Genomic DNA, 24,612 nt, shown 5'->3' on the forward strand with positions numbered 1-24,612 from the left:
GTGACGTCTCTCACAGAGCCGGAGTCACCAGCAAACACAACTAGCTGGTAAGTGACGTCTCTCACAGAGCCGGAGTCACCAGCAAACACAACTAGCTGGTAAGTGACGTCTCTCACAGAGCCGGAGTCACCAGCAAACACAACTAGCTGGTAAGTGACGTCTCTCACAGAGCCGGAGTCACCAGCAAACACAACTAGCTGGTAAGTGACGTCTCTCACAGAGCCGGAGTCACCAGCAAACACAACTAGCTGGTAAGTGACGTCTCTCACAGAGCCGGAGTCACCAGCAAACACAACTAGCTGGTAAGTGACGTCTCTCACAGAGCCGGAGTCACCAGTAAACACAACTAGCTGGTAAGTGACGTCTCTCACAGAGCCGGAGTCACCAGCAAACACAACTAGCTGGTAAGTGACGTCTCTCACATAGAGGGAGTCACCAGCAAACACAACTAGCTGGTAAGTGACGTCTCTCACAGAGCCGGAGTCACCAGCAAACACAACTAGCTGGTAAGTGACGTCTCTCACAGAGCCGGAGTCACCAGCAAACACAACTAGCTGGTAAGTGACGTCTCTCACAGAGCCGGAGTCACCAGCAAACACAACTAGCTGGTAAGTGACGTCTCTCACAGAGCTGGAGTCACCAGAAAACACAACTAGCTGGTAAGTGACGTCTCTCACAGAGCCGGAGTCACCAGCAAACACAACTAGCTGGTAAGTGACGTCTCTCACAGAGCCGGAGTCACCAGTAAACACAACTAGCTGGTAAGTGACGTCTCTCAAAGAGCCGGAGTCACCAGCAAACACAACTAGCTGGTAAGTGACGTCTCTCACAGAGACGGAGTCACCAGCAAACACAACTAGCTGGTAAGTGACGTCTCTCACAGAGCCGGAGTCACCAGCAAACACAACTAGCTTGTAAGTGACGTCTCTCACAGAGCCAGAGTCACCAGCAAACACAACTAGCTGGTAAGTGACGTCTCTCACAGAGCCGGAGTCACCAGCAAACACAACTAGCTGGTAAGTGACGTCTCTCACAGAGCCGGAGTCACCAGCAAACACAACTAGCTGGTAAGTGACGTCTCTCACAGAGCCGGAGTCACCAGCAAACACAACTAGCTGGTAAGTGACGTCTCTCACAGAGACGGAGTCACCAGCAAACACAACTAGCTGGTAAGTGACGTCTCTCACAGAGCCGGAGTCACCAGCAAACACAACTAGCTGGTAAGTGACGTCTCTCACAGAGCCGAAGTCACCAGCAAACACAACTAGCTGGTAAGTGACGTCTCTCACAGAGCCGGAGTCACCAGCAAACACAACTAGCTGGTAAGTGACGTCTCTCACAGAGCCGGAGTCACCAGCAAACACAACTAGCTGGTAAGTGACGTCTCTCACAGAGCCGGAGTCACCAGCAAACACAACTAGCTGGTAAGTGACGTCTCTCACAGAGCCGGAGTCACCAGCAAACACAACTAGCTGGTAAGTGACGTCTCTCACAGAGCCGGAGTCACCAGCAAACACAACTAGCTGGTAAGTGACGTCTCTCACAGAGCCGGAGTCACCAGAAAACACAACTCGCTGGTAAGTGACGTCTCTCACAGAGCCGGAGTCACCAGCAAACACAACTAGCTGGTAAGTGACGTCTCTCACAGAGCCGGAGTCACCAGCAAACACAACTAGCTGGTAAGTGACGTCTCTCACAGAGCCGGAGTCACCAGCAAAAACAACTAGCTGGTAAGTGACGTCTCTCACAGAGCCGGAGTCACCAGCAAACACAACTAGCTGGTAAGTGACGTCTCTCACAGAGCTGGAGTCACCAGCAAACACAACTAGCTGGTAAGTGACGTCTCTCACAGAGCCGGAGTCACAAGCAAACACAACTAGCTGGTAAGTGACGTCTCTCACAGAGCCGGAGTCACCAGCAAACACAACTAGCTGGTAAGTGACGTCTCTCACAGAGCCGGAGTCACCAGCAAACACAACTAGCTCGTAAGTGACGTCTCTCACAGAGCTGGAGTCACCAGCAAACACAACTAGCTGGTAAGTGACGTCTCTCACAGAGCAGGAGTCACCAGCAAACACAACTAGCTGGTATGTGACGTCTCTCACAGAGCTGGAGTCACCAGCAAACACAACTAGCTGGTAAGTGACGTCTCTCACAGAGCTGGAGTCACCAGCAAACACAACTAGCTGGTAAGTGACGTCTCTCACAGAGCCGGAGTCACCAGCAAACACAACTAGCTGGTAAGTGACGTCTCTCACAGAGCCGTAGTCACCAGCAAACACAACTAGCTGGTAAGTGACGTCTCTAACAGAGCCGGAGTCACCAGCAAACACAACTAGCTGGTAAGTGACGTCTCTCACAGAGCTGGAGTCACCAACAAACACAACTAGCTGGTAAGTGACGTCTCTCACAGAGTCGGAGTCACCAGCAAACACAACTAGCTGGTAAGTGACGTCTCTCACAGAGCTGGAGTCACCAGCAAACACAACTAGCTGGTAAGTGACGTCTCTCACAGAGCTGGAGTCACCAGCAAACACAACTAGCTGGTAAGTGACGTCTCTCACAGAGACGGAGTCACCAGCAAACACAACTAGCTGGTAAGTGACGTCTCTCACAGAGCCGGAGTCACCAGCAAACACAACTAGCTGGTAAGTGACGTCTCTCACAGAGCTGGAGTCACCAGCAAACACAACTAGCTGGTAAGTGACGTCTCTCACAGAGCTGGAGTCACCAGCAAACACAACTAGCTGGTAAGTGACGTCTCTCGCAGAGCTGGAGTCACCAGCAAACACAACTAGCTGGTAAGTGACGTCTCTCACAGAGCCGGAGTCACCAGCAAACACAACTGGCTGGTAAGTGACGTCTCTCACAGAGCCGGAGTCACCAGCAAACACAACTAGCTGGTAAGTGACGTCTCTCACAGAGCCGGAGTCACCAGCAAACACAACTAGCTGGTAAGTGACGTCTCTCACAGAGCCGGAGTCACCAGCAAACACAACTAGCTGGTACGTGACGTCTCTCACAGAGCCGGAGTCACCAGCAAATACAACTAGCTTGTAAGTGACGTCTCTCACAGAGCTGGAGTCACCAGCAAACAACTAGCTTGTAAGTGACGTCTCTCACAGAGCCGGAGTCACCAGCAAACACAACTAGCTGGTAAGTGACGTCTCTCACAGAGCCGGAGTCACCAGCAAACACAACTAGCTGGTAAGTGACGTCTCTCACAGAGCTGGAGTCACCAGCAAACACAACTAGCTGATAAGTGACGTCTCTCACAGAGCCGGAGTCTCCAGCAAACACAACTAGCTGGTAAGTGACGTCTCTCACAGAGCCGGAGTCACCAGCAAACACAACTAGCTGGTAAGTGACGTCTCTCACAGAGCCGGAGTCACCAGCAAACACAACTAGCTGGTAAGTGACGTCTCTCACAGAGCCGGAGTCACCAGCAAACACAACTAGCTGGTAAGTGACGTCTCTCACAGAGCTGGAGTCACCAGCAAACACAACTAGCTGGTAAGTGACGTCTCTCACAGAGCCGGAGTCACCAGCAAACACAACTAGCTGGTAAGTGACGTCTCTCACAGAGCCGGAGTCACCAGCAAACACAACTAGCTGGTAAGTGACGTCTCTCACAGAGCCGGAGTCACCAGCAAACACAACTAGCTGGTAAGTGACGTCTCTCACAGAGCCGGAGTCACCAGCAAACACAACTAGCTGGTAAGTGACGTCTCTCACAGAGCTGGAGTCACCAGCAAACACAACTAGCTGGTAAGTGACGTCTCTCATAGAGCTGGAGTCACCAGCAAACACAACTAGCTGGTAAGTGACGTCTCTCACAGAGCTGGAGTCACCAGCAAACACAACTAGCTGGTAAGTGACGTCTCTCACAGAGCCGGAGTCACCAGCAAACACAACTAGCTGGTAAGTGACGTCTCTCACAGAGCTGGAGTCACCAGCAAACACAACCAGCAAAGTACAGAGATGTGGTCAAGACTTTAAGCATCACTTCATCTTATGGGTTTTATTCTAACGACCTCTCACATTACATAAATCAATTTATTCTTTTCACATATGTTTTATCACTGCTTTTATATAACACTAATAAACATTTCAAAGAGCTGGGTTTTTTTAACTTTGCATAACCATAGCTTGTTCATTTGACTCTTCACACACCTAGAATTTTAAGGTTTCAGCGTCTCATTAAGAAAACTCATTACATGTATCAGACTAGTAGCAGAGTGTATTTATTAAACAATTTCAGTAACAGCAGTAGATATAGATAACACTGATGTATTGGGTTTCGATGAATAAATACGCAAAATTTACTGTCATTGAAGCCCTTTAACAATTAGTTGCCTCTCGAAACTGCCTTCTCTGTATTTGACTGAAGAAGCTTACTATGTGTGCGAAACGTTTCAGAACAAACTAACCTAACTATTGCATAAGTGTCTTTCTTACCAGCTTGTCAGTATTATATTATACCATTATTATATCAACTTTCTCACGGCAATAAGCAATTGACCTGCAAATTATTACAGGCCAGTAGCTTTTTGTCCTGTCTTTGGTGCAGCTGACCATAGATGATCATCCTGCAGTCTTCCTCCTACTTGTCTTAACTGTAAAGAGGCGCGTCCTGCCTGTTCTCGTCGTTGTGAAATTTTCTAATGGAAAAGGAGATCTGTTGTCTTAAAGAGTGTTTCTCTTACTCCATGGCAGCCTCTTATCTCCGCCTTCAAGGAAGACTCCCACGGCTTTCTTGTTCCAGGGTTACTAGACGGCCTCAGACCTCGGTGGTGAAATCTTCCACAATCACCTCTGTGTCCAACACCTTCGCAGTCATAGGCTCTGAGGTTCCAACTTCATCGTCTCCTACTGTCCTTACTTCTTCATCTTATCACTCACGTGTTTCTACGTCTACTCACCCACTCCTATTTAAATCTTCCCCATATTTCCCCTCTTCTCCTAAATCTAAGACTTCAATAAAGTCCAAATCTTACCAAGCCCCTAAATTGCATTTAATTCCGTTACCTCGTTATTGTTGTGGAAGTCCATCCACCTCCACGTACAGTTGCTTCCTCTTCAGTTCTTAATGATGTTTCTTCCCGTCTACCCCTTCTTCGGTACTTTCCGTTGTCTCTCTTCTTATTACGCAACTTACATCTTGCTCCTCTTACACTGCTTCCTGCAGCTTCTCTGTAATCTGAAATAACTGAAGCCATCTCCTTGTGATGGACACCGAGCATCCTCCCAACACTTCATAATCACACCTTACTCAACCTTCTACACAACGCCTTTCTTCATAGCGTTCCGATCCTTCACTCCTTAACATTTTGCCTCCACATGTAGGCTCTAACAACCCTCCATGTCCGTTGACAACTGCTGCTTAATGTTTCCGATGTGCTTCTATTCATGACTTCTAGCGGAATATTCGAGGCTTCAGGGGTAACTGGGGTGAGCTTCTAGGGCTGCTCTCCCAGTTTTCCCCAATATGTGTCTGTTTACAAGAACCAAAAATTACCCTTTGCTGTTTTTCTTCCCATCTCTGGCTATGCCTTATTGCATTCACCGGATTTTTTTCTCGATGGGAAAGTGCACTTCTTGTTCACTCTGGTATACTACATTCTTGGATCTTTGTTCATACTTCACTGTATTACACTGCATCCCGTATCTGCTTGATCAAGTGGTATATAGTCTGCTCTTCATATCTTTCTCCCTGGCAATAATAATCTAGTCCTGATGCTTCTTTTCTGGTTTCTTCCCTCCCTCCACCTCTTCTCTTATTAGGTAATTTTAATGTACAACATTTTCTCACTGAGACTCTCCTGATGATCAGTTAGATTCTTTTCTACTTTCTCTTTCCCTTGTTTTAATTACAGGTACCCCCACACATTTTCACCCTTGCACTCCTCTAGGGAAAGTCTCACTGTGACTCTCCTGGTGATCAGTTAGAGGCTTTTCTCTCTTCTCTCTCCCTTGTTTTAAATACAGGTACCCTCCCACATTTTGACCCTCACACTCAAACTCTGCATTGCATAGATCTTTCTAATTGCTCCTACTCAAATGCCTTCGACATGGGAGACTCCTTCGCTTGTGGTCTGAGGAATTGCAACCCATTGCTTCTTTCTCCTATCCTCCCTTCCCTATCCTTTCGTTTCTTCTTTTGGCCATTAGGGTTCTTCCCTTCGAAATTCTGGCTGCTGGGTTGCAGAATGGGTGGCATTGTTCTTTCCATTCCATTGAGACCCTTGGTGGTAGTGTTGTTTGCCGTGGAATCTGGATCATCCGGGGATAATCCGATCCACCCTCTGGAGTCCTGGCGGGTGTCTTACGGTGTCCTGGTGATGTGTAAATCTCTGGAGGCCACCTGTCGGTGCCAAAGTGATGGTTGCCGAAGGAGGTATGGCTTCAGTAGACTTCCGACCGGCCTCTCTTTTGTCTGCCGAGATCACTCCAAGGATGTGAGGTTGCTATCCTGGATTGTCAGTTTACCAGCATGAAGGGTAGGGTATGGCATGGATTCCACGCCGCATCTGCAATACCCGCAGCAATGAAGGCTCTCTTGGACGCAGAATTGGATATACGATCCCTTTCATTCCTCCTAGGTGCTACAACTCTACTTACACCACTTTTTGGGGGAAAATACAGAGAAAAAACGTACCATGGAGTCCCATGTCCATGAAATTCCTCCTCCGAACCAATTTCTCTTGCAGCGGCCCCTCACGACCTTGCCTTGTTATTAGACAATGCTTCAGACCTCTCTACCAACCCGGTACCTTATTTGGGTAACATTTCGTTGCCTCTCTCTGGTACCGAGGTTCTGCCTGACCCTTTTTATACGTCTGACTTTCCCGCATCTTTGACCATGCATCCGGCTTCTCCCTCTACATGCAACAATTTTCAGGTCGCCCACTCATCTCAGGACGGACCTCCTCCGATCCCACACCTAAACAACCACGAACACACTGTCCCAGATACCCCTTGCTCTTCCCAGAAATGACCGGCACGACACTTCTCTTACACTTTACATTTCAAGGTACACAATGGAAGAAGTCCTCTCTGCAACATACATCTTCCAGTGACTATGTTTCAGATCATAATATCAGCAAGGAACTAATATACGATGTTGGTCAAAATATGCCATCTCATGTTCTTAAGAGTGGTGCACGCATCATGGCGCAAAATGCTTGATAGGCTTACTGTCTTTCCCTTGTTACCTCCATTGACAATATTCCTGTCATGATTCATAAGCTCATTTTTCTCATTTCTTGCAGTGGGACCGTATACCATTGTTCAAAGTGATTTCCTGTCTTGTGATGCAGACATTATCGAGCAACTTGAGCTCAAAGACCTCGCAATTCTTAAAGTGGACACTTAGATGCTACCTGACCCTGGGCGGAGACGCTTTCCCTGCTATATAGCTCTGTTAACTTTTGATTGCCGTGATTTTCCATCCTCTGTAGAAATTCCTGGCGCTTTGGCCACCCAGCGAAATACTGAAAATCCATGGCAGAATGCCCGGTCTGTGGTACTGCTAACAATACCAATCCATTTTGTAGCCAATCTTCCTCTTGCCTTAACTGTAATGAGGATCACCCAGATTAATCTCGTCGTTGCCAGGTTTCCTTAAAGGAACGAGAAATCAGCCGTCTCAAAGAGAAAGATGGTTTCCCTTACTCCATGGCAGTCTCCCATCTCCGCCTCCAAGGGAGACTTCAACGGCTTTCTTATTCTAGAGTTACTAGACAGCCTCTAACTTCTGTGGTACCTTCTTCCACAATCTCTGCAGTTACAGCTTCCACAGCCACCTCTGTGTCTAATTCTGTGCAGCACTGGGCTCCAAGGTGCCTACCACATCGACTCCTACTGTCCTAATGTCTTCTTCATCTCGCTCGCTGTTTCTATGTCTACATGGCTCCCACAACTACACCATCACCTCGCATCCCTGCCTCTCCAAAGGATAAAACACCACCAAAGTTCAAATCTTCTTTAAACCCTCAATCACATTTTATTCCCAAACATTTATCTTTCCCTGTCCCTGAGCCTAGTCCTTTACCTCTTATTGTATCTGTTATTGGTGTGGAGGTTCATCCTCCCCCTCGTACAGTTCCTTCCTCTCCTGTCCACTCCCAGGTTTCTTCCTCTCCTGTCCACTCCCAAATTTCTTCCCAAGTTACTTCTAACTTCTCACAACTCCATTCTGTGATAACTTCGATTCTCTCTCCAGTCTTCACTCATCCTCTATCGTCTACCTCTGATGCACTGCCTGCTTGAAGCCCTCTCAGAATGTATAAAAGAGACTAAACCAATGATGGACACCGATCCACCTCCCATTACTCCTTCAAACCTTCAACTCAACTCCTTCGCAGCTCCTTACAAAATTTCTGCTACTCTCTATTGTAGACGTTACTAACCCTATTATTCAGTAGACACTTACTGCTTCCTGTTACCAGTATACTGCAATACAAAAATCATTACTTACATTGGAATATTTGAGACATCAGGGGTAATAAAGGTGAACTTCAGATGGTACTCTCCCAGTTTTCCCGGGTCTCTTTACAAGAACCTATTCATCCCGTCTCGGGCTATATTTTATTATATTCATCGGATAAGTTTCCCGATGGGATTTTAATGAAAGTGTACTTCTTGCACACCCTCAGATCTTTGTTCATATTTCTCTACATTACACTACAGCTCGTATCCACTTGAACAAGTGGTATCTTTCTCCCTCTCAACCATTACCTAGTCCTGATGTTAAATTTGTGGTTTCTTCCCTACCTCCATCTCACCTCTTATTAATGTTCATCATTCATTACCTTTTCTTGAGGGGGGGGGTTATCTGACTGCGACTCTTGTGCTCTCTTGTATAGATTTCCAAATTTCTCCACTTCAACTAAACCCAACTTTACCTGGTCTGTGCTCCCAGATTTATATTACAGCCGTCATTTTCCTATCCTTCTTACTTCTCATTGAAATTATCGCCATACTCGTAGCCTACATTGGCAGTTTGAACGGCCGAATTGAGCTCTTTATTCGCGATAAACCACTTTTAGCGAGGTACCTTTTACTTTGTACTCCCCTAATGAGCTAATACAACTATTTTTCACCTCGGTTTTAACTCCAGCTTCACATACAATCCCTCAAACTTCTAGTAGACGCTTTCGGAAATGCATGCCTTGGAGATCTTCTTGTGCTGGTGTAGTGCAAGTGAAACGTGCTGCATGGGGTCAATATCATTAAAAAAGGATAACAGCAAGGCTCCTTGATTTTATGAGTGTGAAGGCTGTTGCCCGTCTTGTCATCCGTTAAGCAAAACACACTTGTCGGAGGGATTATGTTTCTACCTTCACTTCTGCTTCCTCTATGAATGCAGTTTGGAAAAAAAGTACGGAAATTGAATTACAGGTACTCTTCAGACTCTGCTCCCGTTCTTAGCGTTGCCGGTGTCAGCACTGCAAGCGCTACTGAGGTTGCCATAACAATTGGAAATCATTTTGTCCGTATCTTTAGGGAATCCATCTACACACCTTGTTTCTTTCCTGCATGTCTGCCAGAGAATTGCCACCATTAGACTTTTCTTCTAGCAGTGAAGAGTCTTATAACGCTTCCGATACTTGAGTTAACATTTTCTCCTTGCCGTCGATAGCTGGACCTGATGTCATTCATATTAGTAGGCTCCAGCATTTACATAGGCCTTTTTAATCTGGTTTGGTCGCTAGGGGTTCTTGCTCGTCCCTGAAAAAATGCTGAAATTCTGCCCGTTTCGTAAACCTAGTAATTCGAGCCAACATGCCTCCCACTATCCACCTATTACTCTTACTAGTGCAGTTTGCAAGTTGCTGGAACGTCTAGTAAATAGGCGTTTAGTGTGGTATTTAGAAACACACATTATTCTTTCTACTCGTTAATTTGTCTTTTGTAAGAGCCGCTCCACTATCGACTCCTTACTCAGTTTAAATACCTATGTTTGTAATGCCTTTGCTGGTAACCACTCGGTTATTGCAGTCTTTTTTAATCTTGAAAATGCATACGACGCTATATGGGGATATAACATCTTGGCTCAAGCTCCTTCCTTAGACCTTCAGGGCAGTCTGCAACTTTTCCTTAAAAACTTCATATATTAGAGACGTCTTCTTGTCCAGGTTGATAATCTGCTTTCCCTTGACTTTCTCTCTTGGCTTCTCTTCATTTACTCACTTTATATGTTCGTTCGACATTTAACTTTTCTCTTCCCCCTTAAGAAGTTCCGACATTTCGTGTCTCCTCTCCCTCGCTACTGTTCGCTATAACTCAAATTCCTACAGTAGCTTATCGCTCCCTTTTTCTAAACCACTATCGATTTCATTCTCATGCCCTTGCAGTTTACACCGATGGTTCTAAATCCTCTGATGGTGTTGGGTCTGGAGCAGTGTTTCCCGACTGAGTGGTACAAGGTCATTTATTAGACTCAGCTAGCATTTTCACTACTGAACTGTATGCAGTTCTCATCGATGTTATACATACTGCATTTCTGTCTACCTCGACATTTGAAGAAGTTTCAGATTCCTTTACTGCATTGCAGGCTATATTCTAAACTTTGATTCTTCTTATCCCGCAGTCCTTCATATTCAACTTTGGTTTCCCCACATTTCTAGTAAAAATAAAGTCATCGTTTTCTGCTGGGTCCCTGGACATACAGATGTTCTGGGCAACGAGCGGGCAGACTCTGCTGCGTGGGCAGCTCTACATGACCTCCACATTTTACATAGGGGTATTGTATTCTCAAATTGTTTTGCAGTAATCTCTAGACAACTTCAGAGACGTTGGCAACAACGAGAGTCTGAGTTAATTCCTAACTGCATTCTATTTAGCCTTGTTTAAGTTTCAGGTCTTCCTCTTTTCATAATTGTCATGTTTGGGAGACTACTTTCTCCCTTCTTCGTATCGGACACACGTCTAACTCATGGAGAAGTGCCCAGTGCCACTCTGTGAGAACTACCAAGCTCCATTTTCAGTCTACCCGCGAGCACGCAGGATTTACCCCTGGCGTCATCACCGCTCTAACGTTCTTACTTTATTTAACCTCGCTGACTCCCTCTTTGACTCTTTGTCAGCGACCCCTTTATAACACCGACTTTGAACTTACTTTTCCTTTAGTACTCCTCACCGCCCTTACTGATTCTTCCCTGACTTATTCTTCACCTTCGCTAGTCAGTTCTGGCATAGTACATCTCTAGCACATCCTACCTTACATGACCTTTGTGGGTTTAGCGCTTAGTTCTGATTGTATTGTTATTATTGTATCTCATGAGGGATGTAGCTGCAGCTCCTCTGTCTCTTGAGGGTTTAGATGTATAACTGTGTCCTGGGATACAAGGATGCTGAGGATACCCTTCTAGGAACATTGAGACAGAGGTAACTGGGTTTATGGGATACGTTGGATTCTTTTCTTGGAACGCACATCAGTTCATACCCAAAGCTTTTAATTAAATAAACTAAATATATTTACAGCAATTCAGCATTATAACTAGTCATCTAAGATTATAATAAACGTTTTTCCTTTAAGACTTTAATTGTGTACATAATTTACATGATGATTAAGACCATTACGATAGCACAGAATCAGTAGTAGGTTATAAGTCCCCTACCAGTGAAAGACGCCATAACCATATAAAAAGGAATGGTCATAGACTAGGCCACTGAGGCGCTGACCCCAGAACATCCTCCCTCTAGCTATACCATTAACAGGGGTATAGATACGTGTTTATTCCTAAGGTATAGTACCAGTTTTAGAGTCTTTAACAGGATATAGGATCCTTGCAAACACATAGGGACATTAAATAGATGTAGGATAATTAATAATGAATAGACTTATTAATCAGATCTAGGATTATTACCATAGTATATTATGGAGGATGCTATACTGTTGTATTTATATAATGTAAAGTGCTTGTAGAGAGGTGAAGCTCCATCTGTGTAAAGTGGACGTGAAGTGAACGGTAAATGGATGTGTATGAGACAGGTGAGTTAGGGAGCTGTGACCTTACTAGTCTAGCTGTGGCGTTACTAGTCTAGCTGTGCGTTACTAGTCTAGCTGTGACCTTATTAGTCTAGTTGTGACCTTACTAGTCAAACTGTGGCGTTACTAGTCTAGCTGTACGTTACTAGTCTAGCTGTGGCCTTACTAGTCAAGCCGTGGCGTTACTAGTCTAGCTGTGCGTTACTAGTCTAGCTGTGTCCTTACTAGTCAAGCCGTGGCATTACTAGTCTAGCTGTGCGTTACTAGTCTAGCTGAGGCCTTACTAGTCAAGCCGTGGCGTTACAAGTCTAGCTGTGCGTTACTAGTCTAGCTGTGCATTACTAGTCTAGTTGTGGCATTACTAGTCTAGCTGTGCGTTACTAGTCTAGCTGTGCATTACTAGTCTAGCTGTGGCCTTACTAGTCAAGCCGTGGCATTACTAGTCTAGCTGTGCGTTACTAGTCTAGCTGTGCATTACTAGTCTAGCTGTGGCCTTACTAGTCAAGCCGTGGCGTTACTAGTCTAGCTGTGCATTACTAGTCTAGTTGTGGCATTACTAGTCTAGCTGTGCGTTACTAGTCTAGCTGTGCATTACTAGTCTAGCTGTGGCCTTACTAGTCTAGCTGTGGGGTTACTAGTCTAGCTGTGGGGTTACTAGTCTAGCTGTGGGGTTACTAGTCTAGCTGTGGGGTTACTAGTCTAGCTGTGGGGTTACTAGTCTAGCTGTGGGGTTACTGGTCTAGCTGTGGGGTTAGTTATGACCCTTGTGGGTTTAGCACTTGGTTTTGGTTGAAATAATGATAATGTAAAAGTCTCTGTTTTGCAGTGAGTTGTATTTATTATGAATTTTTATGTGAGAAAATTACCTGCATGAGGCTTACAGGGTATTACCTGAATTATTTCATTCAAGTAATTTGGGCGAGGTAAGTGGGAATTACAGTAGGTCACAGAACTGTCACTCCCTCGATGCCCACTTCATCATCACTCTCACAAAAAAAAACTAGACTTGATATTAAATTAATAATTGCAATATTGAACATTAATACCAATAATTGTAAATTATAAAATATTGAAATAATGTGGACTATATAGTTTGGCTAGCTGGTTACACAGAATATAATCATTGTACATAATTTGTAATGGTGTTATTATAAAAGAAATTCGTACTACCACTTACCATTTAATTACTGGATCACAGTTTTTATTTGTAACACACCCTAACGCTACCCCAGTAGATAGAGTTTACGATGGCCAGTGCAAAACTACTATACATTATGCATAAGCATTACTTAGCTAAGGCGTGCTTCTGGGATGAACCAGAGTCCTCTATTTTTCCATCCTTGTTTCCGAATTGTAAGGATTTTCCACGCTATTTACCCCAATTCTTAAGTGGGAACGTGTCAGCAATTTTTAAGTTAGGGGTTGAGGCAAATATTCACTAATTGGACTTTGAAGACACTTGATTAAATTATACAACTAACAGACCAGTGTTCACACATTAAATTCACTGTGGTGTCCCCCTGTCCACGTCACTCCTCGGCTGTTCTACCTCCCACCCTCACTTGAAATTTCTCGAAGGGTCAAATCAGCATCACATTTTAATAAACAAATATTATACTCAAATTTACTCATGCTGAATTCAGGAAAATTCAAAATTTTCCACATATGTATTCATATTTTTATAAAGGTGAGTTTATCTGCCTTTCCTGTCAATCAAACCTAAAGTATTGATCATTTGTTTAACATTTTGTGTAGTTTACGAAGCACTGGGACTTATGGCGCCTACTTTACTTGCTTTGTTTCAGCAATAAAATCTTACATTTATTATAAGTTCTTTTCTTTAAAGCGAATAACATAGAAGTGTTTTGAGTTTGTACAAATAGATATATCTCGCCAACGCATTTTTTTATGTTATGGGTATTAACGTACAGCCACTTTTGTTTACGTCACCCATTCCCACATCAGCCAGAGTCGAAATGTAATCAATACACAGTGAATGACACAGTGTGGTCCTGGATACCATTGTGTTTGCTTGTGACTTATGTGTTCTGCCCATACAACAGTTCAACATGGAATATCTGAACACCTGCGATCAAAGTTCTTATTTAAATTAGAATGTCATATCAGGAAAGCGATAACTACAAGTTACTAATTTTTGCTATTACATGATTAGGCTTTTTCCTTGCCTTTACTGTGTATAATTTGAAGTATTTGCAATCTAAAGTTTGATCATTTCTTTTTAAGCAAGTTTTAAAAAAAAAAAATTACTTTAAGTGGGCCTATGTTTAAACACCTCTTTCAGCTTTAGAAATAACCACTCATAACAACAGCAGTTACAAAGTTCATAGGCCTACATGAAGAAACTTCAGAAAATCGTAGCATTATTGAGCTTGGACAATAAGATCATCTTTGCTGTCTTCACACTCATGTTTATTTCCTTTAAATTGTGTTTCTGAACTTATTAATTACATATATGCCAAAGTATGTGGCGCTGCTAGAAACAGTGAAACTATGAATTTTTACTAATTCAATGAATAAGTGCAATTAGAAAAAAGTTGAGCATAAGAAAGAACTGCAAAGGGACTACTGGAATATCTATATTAGACAGGTCTTATAAAAAAATCTGTTTTAAGGTAACAAAAATGATCTCCTTATTAATTAAAATATTTCAAATATTTTAAATATTCAAACAAATTTGGGTTGGATAAATATGTGGGCAGGAATGGTTGGTTTTGAGAAGGACTTCACTGTAATGGTCCAGTAGGCCTGTTGCAATGTTCCATCATTCTTATGTGTGTTCTTATACGATTAAGTGCATTAACATTGAAGAAAAATTAATACATTTAAATCCGGTTTCATATCTTATTTATGGCAAAGTAGTTTAACAATTCGTCACTGTATAATATAGAGACTGTGCAAAATTATGGTAAAATGGATATACAATGAGTTAAAAATTCTGTTAAACTGAACACAGAAAATATAAAAATTCTGAATGAACATTCAGGCTGCGAATTAGTTTTTCTTCTGCTATTTAAACAGACTACCTGTTTACTATTATCTAGGCTGAGAAACAAAAGAAAAGCAAGTTACTAATTAATCATGAAATTAAGAGCTAGTACAGTGTGGCACTTCCTCTCTACACTGATTGTATAACGTAAATAACTTATAACTTAATTACTAGGAGGAAAATCAGTATACATACGTATACTGAGGAGAAACCAGGACAGTGGAGTCTTGATGCCAGAGACAATGAAGAGAATCTAAGATAATTGTGGAGAAATTTTCTCCAGGAGGAGGGTATCAGCCCCCTTCAGCCCCCTTCAGCCCCTTCAGCCCCTTCAGCCCCTTTCAGCCCTGAGGGGCCCAGCCCTCTCAGAAGGGGCAAATATCTTGTTTACTGCTACAGCGAGTAATTGATCCCAGATGCAGTACCAGTATACGACCTGTGGTCAAGCGACCGCCGCTCCTTGCAGTCCAGTGTTGCAGAGTGTATTTTAATAAGAGACAGTACATCTCTTACCTTAGCAGGACAATTAAGGAAAATCCTGCTCCCACTTTATTACCATAGTAAAGATAGTGGACATTGTTGTCTATGCTTAAGACAGCAAGAATCAAACATTCTGCTTTGCTTCATCGAGGAAGTGGCAAGGAAGCAAAAGTACTAGGTCAGCTTTTCCTACGTGCTGGGGGCAGTGACGGCGTGGGGCGTTGTGGCGTCTTCAGATTACTTTTGACTCTACTGAGAGTGACACTGATGCCAGGATAACCAATAAAAGAACGATCTGTGCGTTAGTGTGAACAAAGTGTCTCACAAAACACAATAAACACTTACAAAGAAGTGTGATCAGCTTCTTCAGTGATATTGTGTGAACAATTATTGATGAACAGTGTAACAACGAGTGTTGCAATCCAACAGAGTGTAGTGCGACATTCTTCAAAGAACACTATTCTTCAATCAACTCAATGGATATCCGGGCGTAATTACAGGTCAGATACATATACCCAGGTAAGTGTTCTAACTCGTGATGTGCTACTATTGACTGCACAGTTGAGTATAAAATCGTGAGTTAGTCACTTGTCATAAACCCCGGTGATATGCGGACCTTTGAGTCCACACACGTAAGTTTGTCAGCAATCAGTGAATGAAATATGCTGACATAACACCCCCTAGGGGTAATTTATAATCTTACAAATTATAACTCTTTACAGCCCGTTGAGAGATGACTTCGACAGCTTCTCAAGACCTCGTCTGTAGGGGCGGCTGTGCAGTGGATGAGCTGTCTTTCTAAGTTAAGTTTCCCTATATTTAAACTTAGCTGGTAATCCCATTTCTCAACAATAATCATGTGTGACAAAAAAAAAAGATACAATGAATATAGCTTGAGTGCACAGAAGAATGTGTGAATATAATTTTTGTGTGAAGAATTAAAGAATAGGTTTTGTGCATTTAGAAAATCTAATGAATTAGTTTGTGATTATAAAAAAAAAACTAATAATACGTACAAATGAAGAATTTTTACTATATAAGATTTGTTTGTTAAGATTTAATGATCAAAATATGTGAAAAAACCTGAGTAAATAAGAAACACGTGTCAAAGAATAGGCTATAAAGACATACCTTATAGACGTGAGATTCCCTGCCATCATTGTCAGGGTAGGAGCCCAGTCTGAAGATCACCTTGTGAAAGGAAATATTCTTAGTGAAAGCAGTCATCGTGCTTGAAATACTTATGTAGATATTATGAGCTATTGTAACAGTGACTCACTAGGGCAGCCAATAATTTAATCGGCCACGAGCACTTGGCCAAATACTAAATACACATAATTCCTATGTGTTGTTACGGCAAGGTGTCGGACACAAGTGACGTTTCAGGATGTGAGGTCAACTAAGAATTATCATGACGCCATGCTGTCACGCAGCACATAGGCTGACATCAAGTCAATTGTTTATTCAGTCACTCATACCTCTGGTACAACTATTCTCATACTCCTTGAGGGGTATGATAACAAATGTACCAGGAAACCTATGGAGATGTGAGACATGACAGTAGCGTCGGAGTCAGTGGTGGCTGATGCAGCCTTGCCAGTGTAAATGAAAAGTAGAGCGGTGAGCTGCCTAGTACACGGAACAAGGTTCAAGTACAAGGGCAGGAAGAACAGATTAAGGAAAGTACTGCATCATCCACATCTTATGATAAAGCAGAAAATTTTTCAAACTTGTTACACTCGTCAATTGGTAATGTAAATTTGGTTTTATATAAAAAATAATTAATTATCTTGTATAAGTAAAGTATCAAAGGTTTCACAAATTCTATACACTTTAATAGTAGTTATTAATGACTGCAATTCGAGAAAGTTACGCATTTTTCACAATTTTATATACCTGGAGTATACCTGGAGAGGGTTTCGGGGGTCATCGCTGCAGGGGTCCGGTCTGAGACCAGGTCTCGTGGTGGATCAGGGTTTTATCAAGCAGGCTGTTACTGGTGGTCACATGCAAACTGACGAACCGCATCCCGGTTGGTCAGGTACTGACTTTAGGTACCTGTCCAGCACCTTCTTGAAGACAGCCAGGGGTCTATTGGTAATCCCCTTTATGTATGCTGGAAGAAGGTAGTTGAACAGTGTTGGGCCCCTGACACTTATTGTGTTGTCTCTTAGTGCACTCGTGGCGCCTCTGTTTTTCATCGGGGGAATGTTGCATTTCTTGCCGAATCTTTTGCTTTCGTAGGATTTTATCATGTATCTTTCTCGTCTGCATTCCCAGTGATTTAGATGTTTTATGGTACTTATGTGTGCTGTGAAAGATCTCTGTACATTCTCCAGATCAGTAATTTTGTCGGCCTTGAAGGTGGCAGTTAGTGTACAGCATACTCCAGCCTAGAGAGAAGAGGCGATTTGAAGAGAATCATCATGGGCTTGGCGTCCCTAGTTCTGAAGGTTCGCATAATCCATCCTTTCATGTTTCTAGCAGACGATGTAGATACATTGTTGTGGTCTTTGAGATGAGATATTATCACTCCCAGGTTCTTCACATTATTTTCTCGTTCTATTGTGTGATTAGAATTTGTTTGATATCCTGATACAGTTTTAATTTCCTCTAATTTTCCATATCTGAGTAGTTGAAATTTCTCTTCATTGAACTTCATATTATTTTCTGAGACCCATTATAAAGATTTGGTTGATGTTCACTTGGAGTCTTGTAGTGTCTTCGATGGAGGACACTGTCATGGCAATTCGGGTGTCATCCGCAAAGAAAGACACGGAATTATGGCTTGCATCTCTCTATGTAAGATATGAGGATGAGAACAGGATGGGAGAGAGTACTGTGCCTTGAGGAACAGAGCTTTTCACTGTAGCCGCCTCAGACTTTACTCTGTTTACTATTACTCTTTGTGTTATATTTGTTAGGAAGTTATAGATCCATTTACCAACTTTACCAATTATATCTTTATCACGCATTTTGTGTGCTATTACACAGTGGTCGCACTGGTCGAAGGGTTTCGCAAAGTCTGTGCATATTACATCTGCATTTTTTTTTATCCTCTAAAGCATCCAGGACCCGTGCTGCCCTGGGTTGTGTAACTGATGGGTATCTAGGTGGTTGGCGTTCTTGCTTCTTAGAACCCTTCCAAAGATATTTATAATATGTGATGTTAACGTTATCGGTCTGTAGTTCATAGCCCCTCTGCCATCTTTGAGCAGTGGAGCAATGTCTCTTGTGTTCATGCTCCCGCTCCATAGAATGCTGAAGGCACATGACAGTGTTCTTGATGAACACGGAGTTCCACAAGTCCGAGCCTGGGACAGAGTGCATGTTCATGTCAATAATTGCCTTTTCGAAGTCTTGTGGTGTTAGGATAATATCAAGAGACTTTTAAATTACCAAATTTTGAGTCTCAGTCATAAGAAAATCATTTAGATTCTGGTTAACGCCTCACGGAACACTGAGTCGTACTGAGGCTTCAGTGTCTCAGTCATTTCTTTGCTGTCATCCGTGTAGGTCCCATCTTGTCTATGTAGGGGTCCGATACTGAATATTGCTTTCGCCTTAGATTTGTCATAAGAAAAAAAGTATTTTGGGTTTCATTCAATTTCCCTTATAGCTTTAAGTTCTTCCTGTGATTCTTGTCTCTCCCTTTCCAGTTTAAATCTTGTCTTTCTTTTTCTTAATGGAATGTGCCAGAGTTATTTTTTTCTTGGGAAAGGTTCGGATCCATGTTGTTTAGGATATCTTTCCAGCTTATTTCATTTAGAACATGGTTGACTTGTTTCCCTTGTATGTTTATGATACTGAAGTTGAATTTTGTGAAAGTACTCTCATAACTGATCATATTTTGCTGGTCAGGAGCCCTGTGCATACATGTCTGTACCGCTATTATGTTATGATTTGAGTGTATTGTCTTTGATACAGTCACATTACGTATCAGATCGGCGTTGTTAGTGAAGATGAGGTCCAGTGTATTTTCTAGTCATGTAAGCTCTAATATTTGCTGCTTTAAGGTGAATTTGGTGCAGAGATTTAATAGCTCATGTGTGTGTGAATTTTCACTTGAGCTGCCTCCTGGAATGATCTCTGCTAGAACATTGTTTGCTACACTCCTCTGGGGCAGGAGTTGGGAAATTTTCCAAACACTGTTCAATTCTCAAAAGCTCTTCCTGGAATTGTTGGGAAATTGCATCCGGAGGCTTGTATACAATCACAGTGAAAAGATTTTGGTTTTCGATCTTTACCGTCAAAACCTCAACTACATCATTTGAGGTGTTTAGTAGTTGTGAGCAAGTGAGCGACTATGTGACGTACAAGCCAACCTTCCCTTGTTGCCTGTTTAGTCTGTTTTCAAAATAATCCTTTATGTGGTTCTCTGTGAAAGCAACTGCATTTGTTGTTTATTGATGGCTTTAGACCCTGTATGTTTGCAAAGATAAATGTTGTTATACTGATGGAATTTTGGGGTTTTTGTTTGCTGGCATTAATATCTGTTGTTATGGAATGGAAGCCAATGGCTGCCCCTCCACTCCAAAAGTGTTTTCAGTTGGTGAAGGATATCTGTCATTTTCTGCCAGTTTTTTTTCCTTACTGGCACTAAATAGCTCCTTCACTGGAGAGGTTTTGACTCCCCTCTTTTGTTTCCTATGGACTGGTAGATCTGTATTTTCTTTTCCCATTTAGATGTTGAGCGTGACTGTATATAAGTTGTAGAATTGTCTTTCATGGACTCACGAGTGACACATTTCTGGGTGAAATAAATTACATAAAGAAGAGTTGCACCCTCCTGATGTCATGTGGTTGCAGCATTTTTTGGGATGGTCAAAATGCATGTCCCACTTGTTTTTCCAGATATACCATGCCTGCACATACCCAAGACAGAATTTCCAAAGACTGGATTTTTGTTTTCTAGGATTTTTTTTTTTGTGTGGCTTTGTTCCCTAATGGTGCGTTTTTTCTGTTTTCCCATTATATACCGTCCCTGTACGGACTTAGTGATTCCAACAGATTTGCTGGTAGTGTCAACACTATTTCCTGAGGCATTATTCCTCTATCTCCAGCAGTATATTGTTACTTTGTACCTCTGGAAATTGTATAATGTTGTCTTGACATATTTCATAACCAGGGCCACTGGTGATGAGACAGACATGGTGCACTGTTCTATAGGACAACACCATCCCCATCTGGTTCAATGTGTTGCAGGACAACACCACAACTCTCTGGTGTATATACATACATTCATATATATATATATATATATATATATATATATATATATATATATATATATATATATATATATATATATATATATATATATATATATATATATATATATATATATATATATATATATATATATGCCGTGCCAAATTTAAAATTAAGTCCTTTCTAAAATTTTCTTTTGTACATATGATATATATTTTTTCATCTATGTCAAGGTAAAAATTAAAAGTTTTGTTCCAAAAATACCTTAGAAAACTTACCTAACCTTATTATAACAAGCGTAATTTATTTTATCCTAATGCAGATAAACATATTTTAGATAAGTTTACAATAATTTATTAATAAGCAAATACACAAATTTTCGCTTGCCTTATTTGGCAAAGAAGAGCATTGCTATTATAACCAAAATTGCTAGTTTTACCTATTCGGCACGATATATATATATATATATATATATATATATATATATATATATATATATATATATATATATATATATATATATATATATATATATATATATATCATTAACAACACTTAGACTAGCTGGGGAATCGAACCCATGTTGTTTTAGCCCGCCTCATGGTGAACAAGAATTCATGTTGCTCTAACCCACTGGACCATACAATTCTACAAGAATCACGCACCCAGTAGAGCTAGTTGTTGTACTGTGATCCAAGGACATGCAATGGTGTGAGTACTTCATAGCTAATGTCATTGTACTCCCCATTTGGTGTACTAGCCTCCACAAGCAGTATATATAGTGTTATAACCACGGACGAGTTGTATTTAATCAATAACAACACTGCAACTAGCCAAGGGATCAAACCCGTGTTGTTTTAGCCCGCCTCATGATGAGCGAAAATTCGTGATGTTTTAACCCACTGGACCATACAATCTTACAAGAATCACGCACCTAGCAGAGCTAGTGGGTTAGAGCCTCGTGAATTTTCGCTCACCACTAAGCGGCCTAAAACAACACGGATTCAATCCCTCTGCTAGTCGCAGTGTTATTGATTAAATACCACTCGTTCATGGTATCACAATAATTTTTCATGGTGTTTTGTTTATACTGGCATACCTATCTCTCAATGACTGCTCTAAAAATGTTACAACATACTTAAAAAAAAAAATGTAATCTATTTCTTCCAACAGCACGTCATTTTTAGTGTGTTTATTAGATCATTCTTCAGAGCTTCACACAAGGTAATCTCCCACACCATAGTACAGACACTTACCACATGCTCCTCCTCAGTGCTGGAAGTCTCCTCAGGGATAGTCTCAGGGAAGTTGGCATCTCTAGCTCCGCTCAGCAGTCGCAGCTGATGAAACAGACAAGTAAATTATTATTAAGAACGATACCAAACATACAATCACTGAAACAATTCATTGATTCCCTACAAATTTATACTAGATAAATCATACCACGGGCGGGGATAGAACCCGCTATCAGAGAGTCTCAAAACTCCAGACCGTCGCGTTAGCCACTGGACCAGCTAGCCAACTAGTGGTGCCTATGCTAACCTTCTTATGGTGTAGAAATATACCTAGTTGGATGAATTTTATTGTGGCTAGCTGGTCCAGTGGCTAACGCGACTGTCTGGAGTTTTGAGACTCTCTGATAGCAGGTTCTATCCCCGCCCGTGGTATGGTTTGTTTGCAATCGTGTCATTACGATTTCGTGAGTCATGTTAAACTAGATATAAAGAAAGTTTTACGTTAGTCTAGAATCACTGTCACCTTCACAGACCAAATTGCATTTTTTTAATTCACGGGGAAGTGTTAATACCATAATATAACTTTAAAGAAAGATCACATTTCCTGCCTTAGGTTTGGACTTTCTATCTTTTGTCCCGACTTTGTTATAAGAAAATTCTGAAAAGAGGTTTCATTAATAATGTTATTTATAATTTATAATTTATAATTATTTAAGAATTTATTGGGCAGTAAACTGGCACCGTATAGTTACAGCTTCTAAAGATGGGATTTATACAGGAACCATTTATATGGATACTTAATTAATAACATTAGTAAATATCGTTGAAATAGTTACAAATACGGAATACTGACATTAAATTTAAATTCATATTTGTCAGTCTTTTAACTTGTAGGAGTTACTTTAGATATAAGGATCCTGTCATGCTCTGTTGTATTTACGAATATACAAGTTCTTGTTGTTCTTGCTGCTTCTGCTGTTGTTGCTCTTGTTGCTGTTCTTGCTGGTGTTGTTGTTATTGTTATTCCTGCTGTTTCTGCTGTTCCTGATGCTCTTGCTGTTCTTCCTGTTCCTGCCATTCCTGCTGTTCTTGCAGTTCTTGCCGTTCTTGCTGTTCCTGCTCTTGCTGCTATTCTTGTTGTTCCTGTTGTTCTTGCTGTTTTTCGGGTTCTTGCTGTTTCAGCTGTTCTTGCTGTTCCTGTTGTTCCTGCTGTTCTGGTTGTTTATGCTGTTCCTGCTGCTCTTGCTATTCTTCTTGGTCTTGCTGTTCCTGCTGTTCTTACTGTTCTTGCTGTTCCTGCTGTTCTTGCTGTTCCTGTTCTTGCTATTCCTGCTGCTTTTGTTGTTCCTGCAGTTCTTGCTGTTCTTGCTGTTCCTGCTGTTCTTGCCGTTCATGCTGTTCTTGCTGTTCCTGCTGTTCCTGCTGTTCTTGCTGTTCCTGCTGTTTTTTGCTGTTCCTGCTTTTAGTGCTGTTCCTGCTATTCCTGCTCTTCTTGCTCTTCCTGCTGCTCCTACTGTTCCTGCTGTTCTTGTTTTTCATCTTGTTCTTGTTGTTCTTGCTGTTCCTGCTGTTCTTGCTGTTCCTGCTGTTTTTTGCTGTTCCTGCTTTTAGTGCTGTTCCTGCTATTCCTGCTCTTCTTGCTCTTCCTGCTGTTCCTACTGTTCCTGCTGTTCTTGTTTTTCATCTTGTTCTTGTTGTTCTTGCTGTTCCTGCTGTTCTTGCTGTTCTTGCTGTTCCTGCTGTTCTTCCTCTTCCTGCTGTTCTTGCTGTTCCTGCTGTTCTTGCTGTTCTTGCTGTTCCTGCTGTTCTTCCTCTTCCTGCTGTTCTTGCTGTTCCTGCTGTTCTTCCTCTTCCTGCTGTTCTTGTTGTTCCTGCTGTTCTTGCTATTCTTCTTGATCTTGATGATCTTGCTCTTCCTGCTGTTCTTCCTGTTCTTGCTGTTCGTGCTCTTCCGGCTGTTCTTGCTGTTACTCCTGTTATTGCTGTTCCTCCTGTTCTTGCTGTTCCTCCTGTTTTTGCTGCTGCAGCTCTTCCTGCTGTTCTAGCTGTTCCTGCTGTTCTTGCTATTCTTGTTGTTTTTGTTGTTCTTGCTGTTTGTGCTCTTCCTGCTGTTCTTGATGTTCATGCTGTTGTTGATGGTCCCGCTGTTCCTCCTGTTCCTGCTGTTCTTGCTGTTCCTCCTGTTCTTCCTGTTCCTCCTGTTCTTGCTGTTCCTGCTGTTCTAGCTGTTCCTGCTGCTCTTGCTATTCTTGTTGTTTTTGTTGTTCTTGCTGCTCCTGCTGTTCTTTCTGTTCTTGTTCTTCGTGCTCTCCCTGCTGTTCTTGCTGTTCCTGCTGTTCCTGCTGTTACTGCTGTTCCTGCTGTTCTTGTTCATGCTGTTCCTGCTGTTCTTGCTGTTCCTGCTGTTGATGCTGTTCTTGCTGTTCTTACTGTTCTTGCTAGTCCTACTGTTCCTGCTGTTCTTGCTGTTCCTACTGTTCTTGCTGTTCTTGCTGTTCTTGCTGTTCCTGCTGTTCTTGTTCATGCTGTTCCTGCTGCTTTTGCTGTTCCTGCTGTTCCTGCTGTTCCTGCTGTTCCTGCTGTTGCTGCTGTTCCTGCTGTTCCTTCTGTTCCTGCTGTTCCTGCTATTCCTGCTGTTCCTGCTGTTCCTGCTGTTCCTGCTGTTCCTGCTGTTCTTGCTGTTC

The 24,612-nt window shown here is 42.2% G+C and overlaps 1 protein-coding gene across 1 annotated transcript in view; it reads right to left on the bottom strand.

Annotated features, from left to right (window-relative positions):
- The window catches only part of LOC128696898 (protein unc-80 homolog), a 1,079,316-nt gene that overhangs the window by 728,184 nt on the left and 326,520 nt on the right, over positions 1-24,612 (bottom strand). Inside the window, exons 12-13 of the mRNA XM_070095999.1 lie at positions 21,950-22,033; positions 16,614-16,673 (exon numbers count right to left, since the gene is read on the bottom strand). Coding sequence (XP_069952100.1) covers positions 16,614-16,673; positions 21,950-22,033 — 144 coding nt within the window. The remainder of the gene's footprint in view (positions 1-16,613; positions 16,674-21,949; positions 22,034-24,612) is intronic.

The sequence above is a fragment of the Cherax quadricarinatus genome, chromosome 52, assembly GCF_038502225.1.
Source record: "Cherax quadricarinatus isolate ZL_2023a chromosome 52, ASM3850222v1, whole genome shotgun sequence".
Taxonomy (NCBI): Eukaryota; Metazoa; Arthropoda; class Malacostraca; order Decapoda; family Parastacidae; genus Cherax; species Cherax quadricarinatus.